We start from the raw sequence: 18,226 nt of genomic DNA on the forward strand, positions 1-18,226 counted from the left end.
ATTATTATTTTTGTGTGAGTGTACCGTCAAATCAGATCTGACTGGTACAGGAGGAGATTGTCCCTCCTTCCCCGGCAGAGCATCTGGTGGATTTGAACCGTGTGCCTCTAGGATTGTAGTTGCAGCTCCTTGCCACTAGGCCACCAGAGCACCCCGAGAAATAGGAATTCTTTTATAAGCTGTGGGTCTCTTTCCTTCTGTCATCCAACGTCTTGAAATGTATGTCTAAATTTCGTAATATTCCCACTTCTCAACTTGTGGCTAGGAGCTCCTGTGGCTTCGTGTTAAGGTATAAGGTATAATGGTTCAAATTCACCAGCTGCTCCATGAGACAGATGATTCACTGCCTCTGAAAACCTCCTGGAGGGTCAGCAATGAGTCAGTTCTGACGCAACAGTGCTCTACAACCACCACCACCTATGCCAATGTTTCCTTGGTATAAAGCTAAGTAAGGAACAGAAGTTATCTCAAAGCCTGACCACCTGCTCACATCTTTACTTGCATTTTCTACTTCCTCTCTCTCTGGTCCATCTCCCCATTTCAAACTGATGCGCCTCAAAGTTCCCAGGAAACCCTGTTCACATGATGTTTTAAGGTCCAGTTATTTCCATTCAGATGACCCCAAAACATTTCCAGATATATATTTTACTGTTCTACTGGATATCTCTATTTGTTATGAGGCAGGCAAGCCTGCTCTATTCATGTTCTGTGTTCCCTTTCTCAATAAATGGCACTACCAGTATCTTCTTCCCTGTCTCATTTCCTTGAATATACTATTACCATTTTGTAGTTAAAGTGATCTATTAAAAAAAAGTGTTTAAAATTCTATAGTTCAATGTCCTAAGGAGAAAGTCTAGACTTCACATCAATTTTAGTCAGACTGAATAACTTAAATTCCTCCAATGTGTCAAGGTAAGTCCAAGTCTTTACACCTGCTATTCTTTTCTTCCCACATCAACCTCTCCTTTCTTTACAAATCCAGTTTGGTACCCCTACAATGTGTTTTCCTTAATACTCTGTACTTTCTCATTGTAACTACTGACATACTTTAAGGCAACCATGTTCTTTTTATTACAACATCTCACTATAAAGTGTTGCTGTTATGTGCCAGTCGAGTCGCTTGCGACTCATGGCAACCCTATGTACAACAGCTCTAAACTCTGCTCTGTCCTGTACCAATCTCATTGTCTCCGACACTCATCCCAATTGCCCCAGTCACCGAATCAATCCATCTCCCAAAGGGCCTTCCCCTCCTGCGCCTGTCCTCCACCCTCCCAAGCATGATGTCCTTCTCCAAGGACCGGTCTCTCCTTACATGTCCAAAATATGTCAGACAAAGTCTCAGAATCCTTGCCTCCGAGGAGCAGCCTGGTTTAAACCTCTCCAAGATGAATTCCACAATAAGGAATATATTTTCACTTTAAACCGGAACATTCAGAAAGACACACACTAGGAAGGATTGGCCATCCACTTCCAAAATAGCAGGCCTCTGAAAACCCTATGTACAACAACACTATAAAGTAGACTTGAAATTAATGGCTACGTTCCCAAACCATAATCCTAAAAGCTCTTCTTTTTTAAAAATTAATTTTAATGAAACTTTACAGAGACTTTGGATTTCCATTCCTTCGTTGTTGCACTTTTCTCCCAGCCCAACCCCCCCCTCCCCCCAGTTCACTCTTCTCTTTGAATTAAAAGCTCTTCTTATAAATGAAGTTGCTTTCCTCACTCCAACCCAAGTTAGCATCAAACTTTGGTGGGAAAAATCTGGCTTCAACTGGTTACTTAAGTGTATTTTTAAACTCCAGTCCCACCCCTTACTAGGCTATTCATACTTTACAACAGAAATATTAATTATTATTGTCAATGTTGTCTTAAACTTTTCTGGGGATGATACATAGGATATATGCACTGACTTAAGAGTCTTAAAGTCAAAGAATTCTGATCATCAAAATTTATATGGCCTTAAGGATTTCATATTAAGGTTTATAGACTTGGGTTTGATGTTAGAGAAATTTTAGAGTTTTTATAGACCCCAATTAAAACAAGCTTGGAAGCAGGAGTGGCATTCACTTCTGAAATAGCTTGCCTCCGGAAACTCTATGAACTTGGAAAAATGATGAACAAGTGTTCAGGTCTTTTGTTCAAAGGGTCGCTATGAGTTGTCTATGACTCAATGGCACTTAACAACAACATAACCTAATGATGTGTGTTATATGAACAAGCAATTAAAAAAAGGAGTGGAACTGCACATTTAAGTTAATGTTCAAATTTGGTATTTCAAAGTTTAATATACAGACTTATGCCTATCCTGCAAGTAAAAAAAATGTTAAAGCAATGTGGATAAAGGAAGAAAATACTGCTGTGGGTCCAGCGCACTAACATTCAATTCACTGACAATGTAATTTTATTCTCAGGTAACTAATCGTCCCAATCCAATAAACATCAAAATGACAAATGAGTGCTCTGAGAAGGTATTTTTATATTCCTATAAAGTAATTCAATAAACATTTACTATGCTTAAGTGCTAGTGTGCAAAGTGCTAATTTATAAAATCTAATTTTTGTAATCTAGTTTGAGAACATCGGCTGCTCTTCCTATACAATTTAAAGCTTTAGAAAACCTCATAGAATGTTAGCTATGAATGGCACATAACCACCACCATCTTAATTTTATTTCAACAAAATGTTATATACTGATCATGTTCTATAATAAAACATGGTGAGTATTACAACTACATAGTGACCTTCTGAAAATATGGATTCCTACACTAGCCTTGAGAATTGTTTCAGTCGGTATTGAACAGTGCTTAGAAATCAGTATTTGCAAAAAGCTACCAAATTAAAATAAGATTAAGATACAGATTTATAACCAGCATCTATAGAAGAGTAAAACTATGTACATAAATAACTACTGATGAAAATGTCATGAAAAGGTTCAGATAAAACTCAACCAGTTTTGTAGAATGTTGTTTCTTATTTTGGTCACATTACATCACTTCATCTAAGAACTTTACTACTGATTAGAAAACAGATTTAAACCAGATCACAAAAAAGAAAAATTCTTACCCAAATTGGCATACATCACAAACAGGTTGAAATACTGCTGTAAATGACGGCCATGCTCTGAAACTTCCCTTCTCAGGAGGTTTAGTACTGCTCTCAGTAAGTGGTCACTCAAGCTTAAATTATCATAAGCCTATAAAGAATAAAATATTACCTGGTTTGTCTTCACCTTCAGCAAAAAGGCATGGTAGACTTTATCCACATAAAAAACCAACAGTAGATATTTAAATTAAAAAAATTGAACACATTTAAATAAAACCCCAGGGATCAAATTATGGAAGGACAAGAAACTATTCAGAAGGGTTCTTTACGAAACAGGAAATGAAGAATCAAGGTAGATTTCATTATAAAACATTATAGCATTTTTAACTGTGAACTTGATTTAAAAATTTAAAATATAAAATAAAAAACTTATCCTTAACATTTTTAACTACACCACTGAATGGACTGTATTAAATGGAAATTAAAGGGAGCTCTCTGGTGGAGAATTGGTAAGAAGCTTCATTGTAAAGGCATGCAGTTGAATCCACCAGTTGCTCTGAAGGAGGATGGGTAATTTCCCCCATGTGGTTTAATGCCTCTGAAAACCAGTTGGATGGTCAGCTGTGAGCTGGTTTTGTCCAACTCAATAGCACATACGACCACTATCACTATAGCTAGCAAATGGAAAATTCCTTCTGTTTTCATAAAATGGTTATGAATTTTAGAAGAACTCAGATATCTTATGGTTATATATAGAACAGACACATGTTTATAAAGTGAATTCCAGAATAAGGAATTTGAAAATGTTTCATTATTAGGGGCTAATTACCTGACTAGAAGGTCCAGGAGATGCAAAAGGTGAAGGACACGGTCCATCTTGCAAGGAAAAATGTGCAATAAAAACTATAAGTTTTGCAAAAGCACCCCGCACTTCTGCACTGGGGCACTCTAGAAGGTATTCAGAGAAGCGGTTTGAAACATTAAAAAGAACATTATGGGCAAACCAAAAACGTACATTCTTGCTATGACGAAGGAGGATACATAGTGCATCATACCTAAAATAGAAAAATTCCTATGAATATCAGCTGCTTTCTATACTGAATAAAATCTAAATACTACTCAAAGTCCTATCTATATTTTTACAAGATTAAAAAACAACAAAAAAACATCCCACCACCTTTTATTGCTAAAAGAAGCAGTAATGGTTGTATCTACTGTCACTATTAAAATGACAGGTGAATCCTATTTCTTGGTGCATTCCAATGGAATAGATGAAAACTACTACCAAAAAATCCCCTAGCAAACTATTCTCAGTTGTAGTAATAAAACAAGTGTTCCTCTTTGTCATAACATTTTACTTCTAGATGAATATAGAATCGTTAAGTCAATTTATGGTAATGGTCTCTATGATTTTATAATTAATTAGAAATTCCAAACTTTACATTTTCTACATTTTAGATCTCAGGGCAAAATTTAATTTATAAAAGTTAAAATAAAATTTTCTGATTAAAGGGCTTAGCCTGTTAAGTATCATGTTATGATCTTTTGTATAAAGATGTAGGTAAGAGAAGCAGAAGAGAGCTTTTAAACAATAAAAGGTCATGTTTAACTAATTATGTTAATATGATTCCTCTCACTACCCAGAGTATTTTTTCCCTGTATTCCAAATTCTGCAAAAGGCAATGCTATGAATTCAGAATAAAAGATCAGTGGTTGCCAGAGGTTAAGGGGGAGAAAGAAGAAATGAGTAAGTAGAACAAGACATTTTTAGGACAGTGAAAATATTCTCTATGATACCATAATGGTGGATATATACCACTAAGTATCTGTGCAACACAGAACCCTAAAGTGAACTATGGGCTTTAGTTAATAATCATGAATCAATGCTGCTCCATTAACTGTAATAGATGGAATTTGAAATGTTAACAGGTCAAACAGTGCAGTAAGGAGAGTAAATGAGCATTCTGTACTTTCTGCACAATTTTATTAAAATAGAAAACTCTCTTATAAAATAGTATTAAAAGAAAATTCACATGGTTTGGAAAAAATAAAGCAGCATATTGACGGACCAAACCAACTGCTAATATATTATGAATGAAAATCCAAAGCCATGTACCAATCACTGGCAGAGCCACGGACTATTTTCTTTGTGTGAAATCCTGTGGTAAAGAGGAATCTAGCAGCAAGCTGAATGCTAATCATAGTGATTTCTTCTGCTTCAGGCAACAGGTGATCTTGCCCTATAAATAAAATGCAGATAAAAAAAATGAATTTTTATGTTCAACCCCCATTTTCAAACAAGTTTGCATTTCTACTAATTGTGAGAAGTCCTAAATTTGTAAAACCTCGTTCAAGCTATTTATGAAGTAAGTATGAGTCCTGATTTTAAAAGCTCATTGAATTATGCTTGACACTAATGCTTGAATAAAAAGCAAATTGTTTAAACAAAAGCACCTGTTTCCAATAAGCGAACATACACTATTTTAAAGGTAATCAGCTTAAATGTGATTTTAAAATAACCAAAAGTTAAAACCCATTTAAAATTAAATTTTATGAACTTAAAAAATAAACATTTATTAATGTCTACTAAGACATTCTACAAGTAAAATAATAATTATTGCTAATTACTAAGACACTAGTCTAGACACTTACCTGGAGGTGGGTTTAAGTAAACACCATTACATGTAAGCAGTTTTTTCATAAACTGAAAATACTCTAAACTGTACTGCATTCGGTTGTGCATAAATTGTACATTCTGTTTCCGTACACTTCTCTCAATGGCTGATGGCATAATAATCTGATGTGGCCTTGTGCTGACAGCAAGCTCTGAGATGTATCTTATCAACTCATCATCTTGGTCTATTGTGTCCATTCGTTCATAAAACAGGATATAAGCATTCCACCATCTTTTCTGGCGCCTGTATGACATACGCTTCATCATATGATCAAATACTTCTCCCATGTACTCTCCACCAAAACACTGGTTTTTCATTTCTTCATCATCATCCATTTTACACTCTGTTACATCTCCATCATCAAATTTGTACCAGCGATTCCTCTCACCATCTCCACCATTCCTCTGAATGATGTAAGAGTAGTAATGTCCTCCACTTGCTTGACCACTATGTACAAGTACACCCACAAGTCTGTACTTGGTGCTTCCTGCAGCTTCGTTTTCAGACTGCTCATTTTGTTGTATCAACTGACTCTCTGGGTTTACATTATCTCCTTCCAGCTTTGCAACACCTGCAACAGTGTAAGGTTCCATGTCCAGCTCTCGAGGAAATTCAAAATAGTCATTGAACTTGATTGCACATTCTCTTTCCCAGTCATAGTCAAAACGTTTTAGTTGAATAGCAAGAACAGGAGGCAACTTTTTAATTAGTAAGCGCTTTACAGTATCCACCTAAAATAAAGGAGAAATTTACTAGTTTCTTATAATCACTGTAAAAAAGACCCAACTTTTAAGACTTTAGTGAAATTAATGATGTGTACTTACAAAATAATGAGCACAACATAAGGTAATTCTGTCACACCAAGTATTAAAAAAATGTTAACCAAACTAAAGAATTTTAGTGTTATAATGGAGATCTCTCACAGCTTAGTTGGAAAGAATGGTGCTGCCAATGCAAAGGTGCACAATTTGAATATACCAGCTGCTCTGTGGGGGCAAATCTCTTCCTGTGTGATTTACAGTCTCTGAAAACCCACTGGAGGGTCAGCTATGAAGGATTATGACTCAATGGTGCATAAAAGCAGTATTAGTGCCACAATGATCTGAGTGGCTGATTGCTAACAGAAAGGTTAATGGCAGCTCAACCCCACCCAGCAGGTTCATGGGAGAAAGACCTAATCATCTGTCTCCATAAAAGTTAATAGCAGGGAAGCTCTGGTGGCCTAGTGGCAAGAAGCTGCAACTACAATCCCAGAGGTGCATGGTTCGAATCCACCAGATGCTCTGCCGGGGAAGGAGGTGCAATCTCCTCCTGTACCAGTCAGATCTGATTTGACGGTACACGCACACACACACACACAAAAAAAAAAGTTAATAGCTAAGACAGGCCTATGGGGCAGTTCTTTTGTCCCAATCAGTTACAATGAGTTGAAATGGATTTGATGGCACTCAATAACAAATTTAAAAGTATGGAATGCTCTGTGCCATTTAGTACTACCTGAAAAAATTAGTTCTGTAGCTGTTGTTGCCTCATTGCCATATTTTTCAATGCTATCTAGTCATAATTTTATTTACTGTTATTCTAACAAATGGGTTTCAGCAAAGTGGAGATTAGTGAAGACAGCACAGGATATAGGACAAGGTTTTGGTCTCTTGTTCAAAGGGTACTATTTTGCTGTGAGCAAACTGAAAAATACAATAGTAGGAATATTAATGAAAACTAATGTTACCATTCAGTTACAATTCACAGCTACCCTCCCTCCAACTGAGTCCGAGTCTGTAAATCACAATAGGGGAAAATGGCCCATCTCTCTCACACATACAGTTGTTCTTGTTGTTAAGTGCCGTTGAGTCGCAGGCGACTCATAGTGACCCTACGAAGGAGAGTCCTTGACGCTTGGGTGTCTTTCATCCTCTCTCCAAGTTCATAGGGTTTCCGGAGGCAAGCTATTATGGAAGTGGATGCCACTCCTCCTTCCACGCTTGTTTAATCGGGGAGCTCCACCCCACTCTCAGTCCGCATTGGGTAGCCAACCATTAACGCATCTGACACATCAGTGTCACAGGGTTCAGCCTCACAGCAACCACAAGTGACCGCTGGACGGCAACTTGTACACCAGGGCTATACGACCTAGAGGAATGTCTGAACAAAAACAATGAAAGACTGGCCGGAGGGCCGCCAACTAAACACATCCAGAGTAGCACTGTAAATCACAACAGGAGGAGATGGCCCATCTCTCTCACACATAGAGAGTAGCACTAACAGCAATTGTTAATTTACTAAGAAATTTAGTTGCCAGGTAAAATGCTAAATGCTGTGCAAATGATAATGTAACTAATTCTCATAACCCTATGGGATAAGTTACTACACCAAATCTTACTTTAACAATGAGGACTGGAGACCCAATGAGGTTAGGTAACCTGCCTCAATTCTCTGAGCTAGGGTGGCAGGCAACAAGGCATGAACGCAATCTTTATAATTTAATGCCTCTCTCTAAAAGATAAGGCAAAGCACAGGTGAGCTGGAGTTGAGAGATTTGAGAGTCCAAAAATACAGACAGGTAGGGTGTGAGCATATGTGTACATACTCTGTCACATTCCTACAAACTAATTAGGTGGATCTAAAAATTAGAGCCAAGTAGCTTGTTGTTTGTTGAGTGCCGTCGAGTTGCAGGCGACTCACAGAGACCCTATGAAGGTGAGACCTCAATGCTTAATAAAGCAAGTAGCTTAGTAAAGCCATTAAAAATTTTAATTTGTCTTCAAGAATAATGCTGAATGTGAGAGACGTGTTCCCCTATTGAGTTCTGTAGCTTTGAGGAATCCAGTAACAGTCTGATTCAGGATAGTGATGAAAAATGTTCAAGTCAGAAGAGAATGTGTTACATAAAAATTCATACCTTTTTATTGCATTTTTCACAATGATATGCATTTGCTCCTTCTAACAAATCTCCTTTAACATACTGTTCCAGAGAATCAAGAAGATTTTGGTGGTTTCTAATGTCTACATTCAGAGTTGTGAAAGATTCTTCACATTCGTACCTAAAGATATTATTTAAGAAATGATCATAAAGATTTAAGATTAACAAGTTTCCAAAATATTCTATTTCATTCATGGACTTTAATGACAAGTATATTTGCAATATGTACTAATAAAAAAACCATACATCATAGAATGTTATCATTTATTAGTCATGGAATATTTACAGATCACTTGATTCTCACATTTATGAATTTTTAAATGTTTCTCCTTTTACTAGAACCTACCTAAAGCACAAGTTTGACCATAAGATGAACAAAGGATAAAGAAAGTAAGGAGAATCTGAAACCTAAATTGATTTTTTTACTAAAGGGACTTTTTGACTTCTGCTGAGACATACTGATAAACTGAGAACAAATATGTGGGGGAAAACAACTCTAGCCATCAAATTTATTCATTCAATAAATACAGTATGTTCCACATGTAAAGAACTGCTGGATATTCAATATTCAGAGATTTTCAAGTCAGGTAAGGAAAACGATAGTACACAAAAGGCATTCAGAAATGACACGAACAAGCAAAATGTCATCAGGAAATAGTCCAAAGAAGGAAAAAAAAAGTATTATGATTCTGAGCTGTGGTGCTGGAGAAGAGTATTGAATGTATCATGGACTGCCAAGAAAACAGATTTATCCTGGAGTGGGTTAAATCAGGCTGCTCCTTGGAGGCAAGGATTCTGGGGCTTCGTTTGACATACTTTGTAAGGAGGGAGAGGTCCTTGGAGAGGGACATCATGCTTGGGAGGGTGGAAGGATGGCGCAGGAGGGGGAAGACCTTCTATGAGGTGGATTGATTCAGTGACCGGAGTAATCGGGATGGGTGTATTGGAGACGGTACGATCGGCACAGGACAGCGTTTAGGGCTGTTGTACATAGGGTCGCTATGAGTCGCAAGCGGCTTGGCGGCACATAACAACATCATCATTATGATTCTAGTTAAAAAGGAGGGTACTTAAGATAAACAAATATTTTCTGTAGTAGGTCAGAAAGTATTTTAACCTGTTCAGGTCATATGATCTTTGTAGCCTAACTTAAGAAGTTCATAAATGAATCAGCATGAGTGTGTTCTAACCTACAAAACTGATTCAGAAAACAAACGATGCCTCAATTTGGCTCATGAACTGTCATTCGCCAACTTACTTTAGACAACCAATGCCTTTTAACAGATAAACTTGGGACTCTTTAACACTATAATATATTGTAAGAATAAGATTATTTGAACATTAATGATATAAAATCTGTAATCCCCAAATAATTGTGAAAACTGGCTAGAAACAAGATGGACAAACTGAAATAGATGGCCAAAAAGCTATCTTATAAAAAGTAAAAGAGTTAGAGCGAGCTCTGGTGACCTAGTGGCAAGAAGCTGCACTGAAATCCCAAAGATATGTGGTTCAAATCCATCAGATGCTCTGCTGGAGAAGGAGGGGAAAATCTCCCCTGTACCAGTCAGATCCGATTTGACGGTACACACACAAAACAATTTAAAAAAGTTAAAAAAAAAAAGAGTAAAGAGTTAAAATACAAATTGTATTGCCTACTCAAAGTTTAAGGTCTTTAAAAGGACCATATGTTGCCTAAGTGAACAAATATATCTTCTCCTTCTGAAGGAATAACTTCTGAAGAAATCAGAACTTGATGGAAATTTCTCATTTATATAGCACATTACTTTTCCCCCAATCATTTCCCCATGTTGAAAAAGAAACTTCTTCCACTATTTACACATACACCCCCCCACACACACATACCATACTGTGGTATTTTCTGGAAACGCATGTAAAATCAACACTAAATGCTAAAGCAAAACTTCTATGCAACAGTTTCTACCAGGAGTGAATTGTGAAAAAAAAAAAAAGTTATTTAGCTATTTTCAACAGTAGCCCTTAATCTAACAATTCCCCTTTTGGTAGATGTTTAAAAAGCAAACATGTTAGAATTTGTCAATTTTCACCAATAAATTAAGCTTTGATTGCAAACATAATCTTATGGATCACAACAACTTTAAGTAGTATTTTAGAAGAGAAAGGGATTAGCTGGGGTAAAAGGAACAGAAAGTTATTTGACAAAAAAAACCCAACAATTCCCCCCCAATAATATACAGTACATTATTTAGTTTGAGGTATTTAGTACCCCCCAAAACGCAATAGTTATTGCCATCAAGCCAGAAATCAATTTATGACTGACCTTCCAGTGAGTTTTCAAGCCTGTAAATCACACAAGAGGAGACTGTCCAGTTTTAGTTTTAGAATGCAGAGCAACTGGCAGATTCAAACTGCCAGAGAGGTACAGCCTTTGGGTTAGGAGTGAGACACCCTATGGACTACATCAACAGAGCTCACCTCTTTAATCGGTTGTTGTTGTTGTTTTTGGTGCCATCGAGTCGTAGACGACTCATAGCGACCCTATGAATGAACAGCTCGAGCACTGTTCGTACATAGAGTTTCCAGAGGCAAGCCATTTCGGAAGTGGATGTCGTTCCTGCTTCCAGGCTTGTTTTAGTCGGGAAGCTCCAGCCAACACTGTCCACCATGGGTACCCATTACCACAATTGGCACATCACTGTCACAGTCTTCAGCATCACAAGAGTTACCTCTGTACAGCAACGCACAGACCAGTGCTATACCACCTTTGGCTTGGTAGCAGCAGATTAATAAAGACGCATAAGCATTAGTGACAATTTTAGTTTTGTTAGTAAAATACATATACTTTAGCACTTACCTATGTGGGCAACCTTGGCAAATCTTTTGATCAGCAAAAGAGCCTCCTAACACCTTACTTAGCATAGCTGGATGTCCTAAGGCTTTTAAAGCCTCATCTAAACTATCCACCAATGAATTGAAAAATTCTAAAGCATCATGTTGTTCACGTAGATTAACAGGCTCACCCCAAAGCCTAAAAGAAATAAATATACAAACTGAGACTTATTATTCAACTGTGTAAGCCAGTAGGAAAAAAATAATATGCATTATGTGGAGTAGGGAAAAGAGTGAGGCTCTTAATAAAACTGACATTCCATTGGCAAAGTGTTACTATGAAACTCCTTGTTTGTCTGAATAAAGGATCCTAAGACAACTGGTTACAGTGTATGCATGCATTTTTAATTCATTTGATGATGCTATTAAAATGAGAGGGCGTACGCAAACCAATAAAAAAAAGAAAGAAAAATGATGAGAGGAATTTTGCTCTTAATCCTACATGAATATCCTAATGTTTAAATTTTAGGGTACAGATAAAGTACTAAGATTGTGTATTTACTTTTAATTGATTTATTTGGAAGTGAACAGAGAAAAAGTCAGCTTTGTTTTAGAGTCAATCTCTTTTGAATAATCTGAGGATTTACATTCTTTCTCTATCACAGCCAGCAAGTCAGAACCAACTCACAGCTGTCACACCACTGGATTTCCAAGGCTGTAAATCACAGGGGAAGATTTCTTTGTTCCACAGAGACACTGATGAGCAGTATGGCATTTGGGTTAGCAGCTATAATGTCTATGCCAGAGCCCCCTGGGATTTACTTAAAAAACCAAATTCTGATCAATTTTGTTTACTACAAAACATGAATAATGCTAACACCCATGACCTACTAGTATTTTCATTCTAAGCAAAACACATTTAAACATTCTTTTAAGAGTTAACTGCCTTTTAATAAATTCTGCTGTAAAACTTTAATAGCAAAAAAGCAAACTCATTTATACAAATAAAGAGTTGTACAGAGTGTAAAGCCAGATACTTGTTAACTTTCTTTAAGTAATGGAAATGATATTCTATTTATATAACCAATATTCCATGCATAGCACTAGGAGTTGGAATTAACTTGGTGGCAGTGGGGTTTTGAGGTAAGTCTCATACTTCTCAAAAACTTTAGAGGAAGGACGGGCTAAAACAAATGGATACTAGGTAACTAGGAGAGTATATTGCATACATGTCTAAAATGTAGTTAATTAAAAATTGTGTGCTTTATTAGCTGTAGTGTTGGAGAAGAGGACTGAACATCCCATGGATAGCCAAGAGAATGAACATATGTGTCTTGGAGAGCAGGCAGCCAGAGTGCTCTTTGGAGGCAAGAATGATGAGGCTTAGCCTCCCATACTTTGGGCATGTTACTAGGAGGGGCTAATTCCTTGGAGAAGGACATGATTGATGCTGGGGGGAGTGGAGGATTGGCAATGGAGAGAAAGATCCTCGACCAGGCAGATTGACACAGTGATTGCTGCAATGTCAAGAAGTGTGAGGATGGTGCAAAATAGAACAGGATTCAGATCTTTTATTCATAGGGTTGCTATAGTCATACTTGACTGCACCTAACAATAACATTAGCGAAGAATAACTGAGAAATCAACACCATAAAAGCATTGTTGTTAAGTGCCGTCGACTCATAGCGACCCTATGAAGGAGAGTCCTCAACGCTTGAGTGCCTTTCATCCTCTCTCCAGGTTCATAGGGTTTTCGGAGGCAAGCTATTATGGAAGTGGATGTGAGAGAAAAAATATTTAGTTGATTTTATTTTAAAATTAGTCCTTTTCATACACAGAAAAAAAATTATCTGGTTCTATGGTGCTATTTTACCATAGTATGAGATCATAGTTAAGTCACTGATTTTTAGTTAACTTTAAAAAAAAAGAGAAAAAGAAACCCCCCCAAAAAATATCAAAAACAGGAGTCCAGAATGAAGGTGTGCAGTGGACCTAGGGGGAGGAACTGAGTAACAATGAAAGAATTTTTTCTTTTACCTTTCAAAGAGAAAAGAGAAGGGGGGACAGGGAGAATATTGTAACAATGAATGAATGGAAATCCAAAGTCTCTGAAAACTTTTATTAAAATCAATTTTAAAAAAGTAAAACTGAAGCCAAAGAAACAAGACCTAAATGTAAAGACTCAGATGCACCACTACTCAGAGGTAAACATTAACAACTATGAAGTAGTCCTGCTTATCCATTCTAAAAAAAAAGTTAATACCTGAATCTAATCAAGCCTATAAATCTCACTGAGAAAAGGAAAAGGTAGTAAAGTATCAGTAAGAAACCTATTCACCCTATGTATTAGATGAGCCTCACTTAGATCCTGATTTAAAAAAAACCAAACTAACAACTCAACCAATAAACCTCCCACACATACACACACAAAATTTTAGATGTAAATGGGTAAAAATTTGGCATGGACAAAAATACTGGATGCTCTACTATTTGTGATCCTTACAAGTATCCATCCAATAGTTTACCTGAACTGTTTCCAAAATCCCCTGGGTACATAGTACTGTAGACGAGAAGCAGCTAAATGACCAAAGATGACCTGAAGGTGTCTGAGAACACCAATATTGTACTCTTTTCTATCTTCTGTTTTACTTAATGCTGGCTTGTCTTCAAACTGTTGAGGATATCCAAATACATCATCTCTGGGATCAACATTGCTCTAAAAGGGGGAAAAAATTATCATCAATCAATCATTAATCTAACTCGACATGTATAGGAATACATGTTAAAACATACCAAGCACTAACCAAACCAATTTGTATTTCTATTATGAATCTAATTCCAAAATACGTTCTCTCTAATTGACAGCACCACTGTGAAATTCCCACCATTTTGTGTTTGTGATGTTAAGGATGTTGTTACACATGGGGCTGTAATAAGAATATGAGACTATGTATATAAAATGCTCAGTAATATAAACATTCACGTTCAGAAAGGTAGAGAGACAGTACAGGAGAGAAAGACCCTTCCTTGATGAGATGAAATGACATAGTAACTTTATTATGTAGTTAGGTGTGTTCGGAGACAGTGAAGATGGGCTCGGGATTGGACAGAGTTCAGAGCTATTGTGCATAATTTCTCTACAAGTCACAGGCAGTCAACTCAATGGCACATAACATCAAGAAAAGGAAAAGATAAAGAATATATGAAACTCGAGAGCAGAATTTTATTAAATACTTTGTCTCAATCATGTATTAATATAATTAGTTATTTCCACTTGTGTTTAAGTCCACATCCTAATAATGTTAACTTATTGCAAACTAGAATATCAACTTTTCATTAAAGTAACTTTTTCCTTATACAGACAATGGAGTACCACCTTCTCTGAAGCTAAGGAAAAAAAAAAAGCTCTACTCCAATCCCTGAATGTTTGTTCAAAAATATTGTTTAAAAACCACCAAATACTGAACTTCAGAGCAAAGCCATTTCCTACAATCAGAATATACTCTGGCTGAGAACTTCAGTTCACATCATCACTTGCGTAGGAAAATAAAGTAAAAGAACACAGAAATACAAGGTGGGAATAAACATGACCACAACTCAAGTCTTGAAATACATTCATTTATTTAAAGAGTTATGCTATGGTTATTTATGTCTACTCTGATGTGTTGCTAAAATCCTGACAGTCCTACAGCTTTATACAATTTTTACTGAAAAGCAAGAATAGCCAATGTCTGAGCTAATTTAGTAGCATACAAGTGATCCAGATAATGAAATTAACATCATACAATTTGGCATAAATTATTGAAGAAAATAAAAAATAGGAAATAAAATAGAAAGATAAAGCATTATTAAAAATGAAGATTTTTGCTAAAAAAAAAATTTTTGCTATTACACAAATCCTAAATTTTATCACTCTTCATATAAGATAGAAATACATTAACTGTGTTTTGAAGACATGGGAACTGCCGTGAAAATTAACTGCCGTTTCAAATCTGGTAGGGAGGGAAATCTCCCTAACACCTAGAAAGCAGCAGTAGAGTACAACCTTCTGGGCCATAGATTTCAAGACTGATACATAGCAGCTGAGGTTGTGAAGCAGCAGAGATAGGCTTGACAAAGAGTTGAACTTTGAGCCCCACAAAGCTAGAGCAGCACTTGAATTTAGTGTTACTGGTGGAGCAGGAGGCACAGGCACATAATGAGGAGAACCAGAAGAGCTTTCAAGGCCTGCCTGGGAGTATACTCAAGCCACCGTTTTTCTGATTGAATTGTATCCTGAATGTTTCCAACCTTAATTGTAACCTGCTACTTCCCTAATAAAACTTCTAATTATGAGGGTAAAAATAACCTATAGAATGCAAGCACTTCAGTATATTAAAAAGCAGTCCATATTGAGCCATATTGTCAAATACACTTCAACAGATGTAAAATAACTAAAATACCCCCCAAAACATTATTTGTTATCAGACTCATCAAACAGAAAAGACAAACTGTTAAATTTTACCTCACTGTCCTGTTTCTCATCCCCAGACATATCATCATCTACATCACTACCAGTGCCTTCAATTGCAAGAATACCGTTCCGGATGGAGGGAATCATGTACAGCTGCTGAATTACCGAATTCATGTAACATGTAGCACCAGCATTTTTCAGTCCTACAAATCCTTTTGGTGGGCGGGGTCCAACAGGTGGCAGATATTCCCACTCAGTAAGTGCCTCACAAGCTGAGAAGAGAGTAGATTCTTGTAGCATGAACACAATCATTCTGTCCATATGCTGCTCCAATAAGATGACTAACATTATCAACAATTCCACTACAACTATAGCCACCTTAAAGCTGTGCAATAAAATTTTCATTTTATCCTCAAAAAATCCAAGGTATAAGAGGTATACAATAGCATTTACTACTGGACATATTGCTATATACCACTCATGTATTTCCTGATTTTGAGTGCTGTATGGAGCACTTGGTCATCATAAAAAGCTGTTATTTCTATATGATAATTTCAGAACATAGCACACTGAATTCTGTTGCTCTGTGCAGGTGAGTCAGAACCGACTCACAGCTGATGCTCCAGCGGGTTTTCAGAGGCAGTTAATCACATGGAAGGAAATTGCCCATGCTTCTCTCATGCTAGTCATAATAACTTTTTGTGTGCCAATTTTAGCTTTATTATTTAGCCATTATTTAAGTTACACTTTTGTTTTTCTCTTATGGTCAAATCTGAATCAATTCATAGTGGACAATGCACTGTGTTTCAGAGGCTATAAATTGCATAATAAGACATTTTCCAGCTTCTTTATACTAGTCAAATTCACTGTGTCCCCTCAACACATTACAGCTTGTTCATTTTTTAATAATATTTAGGCCATTTGGGTTCATGCCCTGGTTCTGACATCAACACTCTTTCTTATGGACAAGATTGTTTTCTTCCTAGTAAATGTATTATTTCAAGTAATACTTGCTTTGCCTTAACTGTGCTATTTGAAAAAGCAAGTGAGATAGTATAGACTTTCAAGTTCTATGAGATTTTGAAGTTATTGTAAATCTTTCTTCTAATAGAATACTGATAACAACCTAAACACCTGTTATTCCGGGCATACAGGTAGTCCTCCACTCACAATAGCGTTCCGATGACTGTTGTAAATCAGTTCTGATGTGAACCAAGTATCTCATTACTGTCTTTGTTTTCACTATTATTTCTTTTTACTATCAATCTTTATAAATGCAATCTTTGTCTTTTGGTGTTGGAACATTACGTATTACTTACAGAAAGGCATTTAACAAACAACTGAAACAATTATTCTAGATTAAAGTTCTCTACTTGTATACATTCATTTGCAAAAACAGACTGCTGGTAAAGTAAGTGAAAACATGAATTGAAGATGCTTACTAAATGAACAAGAGAAAAATGTAACTTGAAATTTTAGTAGTTCCAATCTTGAAAAACAATTTTATAAAATACTTACTAGTTATTGCTGTGCCAATGTAATACATTTCAGTTAAAGAGTCTACTATCTGTTTGAGATTCCTCACACAGCCAACAGCTAATGCTACTAGTAACTCAAATCCAGCATTAATGGTAGCTGGGCAACTACAGACTGGAATGGCTTGTTCAGCTGGCAACTCTCCATTTCTCATATATTGCAGGTACACATTGGATGCAGGAAAGATGAAATCATCAATTAATTCCTAAAGAGGTGGACAGGGGGAGAAAAAAGAGATTGGATATTAGCAATGACACATTTTATGAAAGAAAAAAATTAGAAGACAATTCAAGGTCTCCTTGTATCTCATTAAATTGATTTTATGCTATTTATGATAATTATTAATTAGCATTTTCAACTTCCTAGGTTAAAAATTTTTGTTAGTATTGTGTAACAATGTATGAATGGAAATCCAAACACTCTAAACTTTCATGAAAATTTTTTTTACATTAGTTTTAATTAGAATCATTAATATGTAAGAAAAGTTGTAAACAGGAGTGGCATCTACTTCCTAAACAACTTATCTCTGGAAAGTCTATGAACTTTGAGAAACAACAGTTTTAGAAAGGCTTCAGGTCTTTTGTTTATAGGGTCACTAGGAGTCGTGCTCGACTGACAACAATCAACAAACAAGAAAAATTACACTCTAATTAGATTTACACCTTTAATTAAGTATATACTAAAATAAGCATTTTTATTAAAATAGAGCTTATGTACTACTACAATGATAGTCTTTCCTTAATGATATGAAGAAATCCATTAAATAAACAAGATAAACATACAA

The 18,226-nt window shown here is 36.2% G+C and overlaps 1 protein-coding gene across 2 annotated transcripts in view; it reads right to left on the reverse strand.

Moving 5' to 3' along the window:
- The window catches only part of USP9X (ubiquitin specific peptidase 9, X-linked), an 87,389-nt gene that overhangs the window by 6,950 nt on the left and 62,213 nt on the right, over nucleotides 1-18,226 (reverse strand). For both annotated transcript variants that reach the window (XM_006894983.1, XM_006894984.1), the window contains exons 29-37: nucleotides 17,425-17,647; nucleotides 15,958-16,178; nucleotides 13,979-14,169; nucleotides 11,479-11,652; nucleotides 8,622-8,763; nucleotides 5,700-6,453; nucleotides 5,164-5,287; nucleotides 3,877-4,102; nucleotides 3,069-3,198 (exon numbers count right to left, since the gene is read on the reverse strand). In XM_006894983.1, the coding sequence (XP_006895045.1) occupies nucleotides 3,069-3,198; nucleotides 3,877-4,102; nucleotides 5,164-5,287; nucleotides 5,700-6,453; nucleotides 8,622-8,763; nucleotides 11,479-11,652; nucleotides 13,979-14,169; nucleotides 15,958-16,178; nucleotides 17,425-17,647 (2,185 nt within the window). The remainder of the gene's footprint in view (nucleotides 1-3,068; nucleotides 3,199-3,876; nucleotides 4,103-5,163; nucleotides 5,288-5,699; nucleotides 6,454-8,621; nucleotides 8,764-11,478; nucleotides 11,653-13,978; nucleotides 14,170-15,957; nucleotides 16,179-17,424; nucleotides 17,648-18,226) is intronic.

The sequence above is a fragment of the Elephantulus edwardii genome, unplaced genomic scaffold, assembly GCF_000299155.1.
Source record: "Elephantulus edwardii isolate Elephantulus edwardi_28Jun2011 unplaced genomic scaffold, EleEdw1.0 scaffold00152, whole genome shotgun sequence".
NCBI lineage: Eukaryota > Metazoa > Chordata > Mammalia > Macroscelidea > Macroscelididae > Elephantulus > Elephantulus edwardii.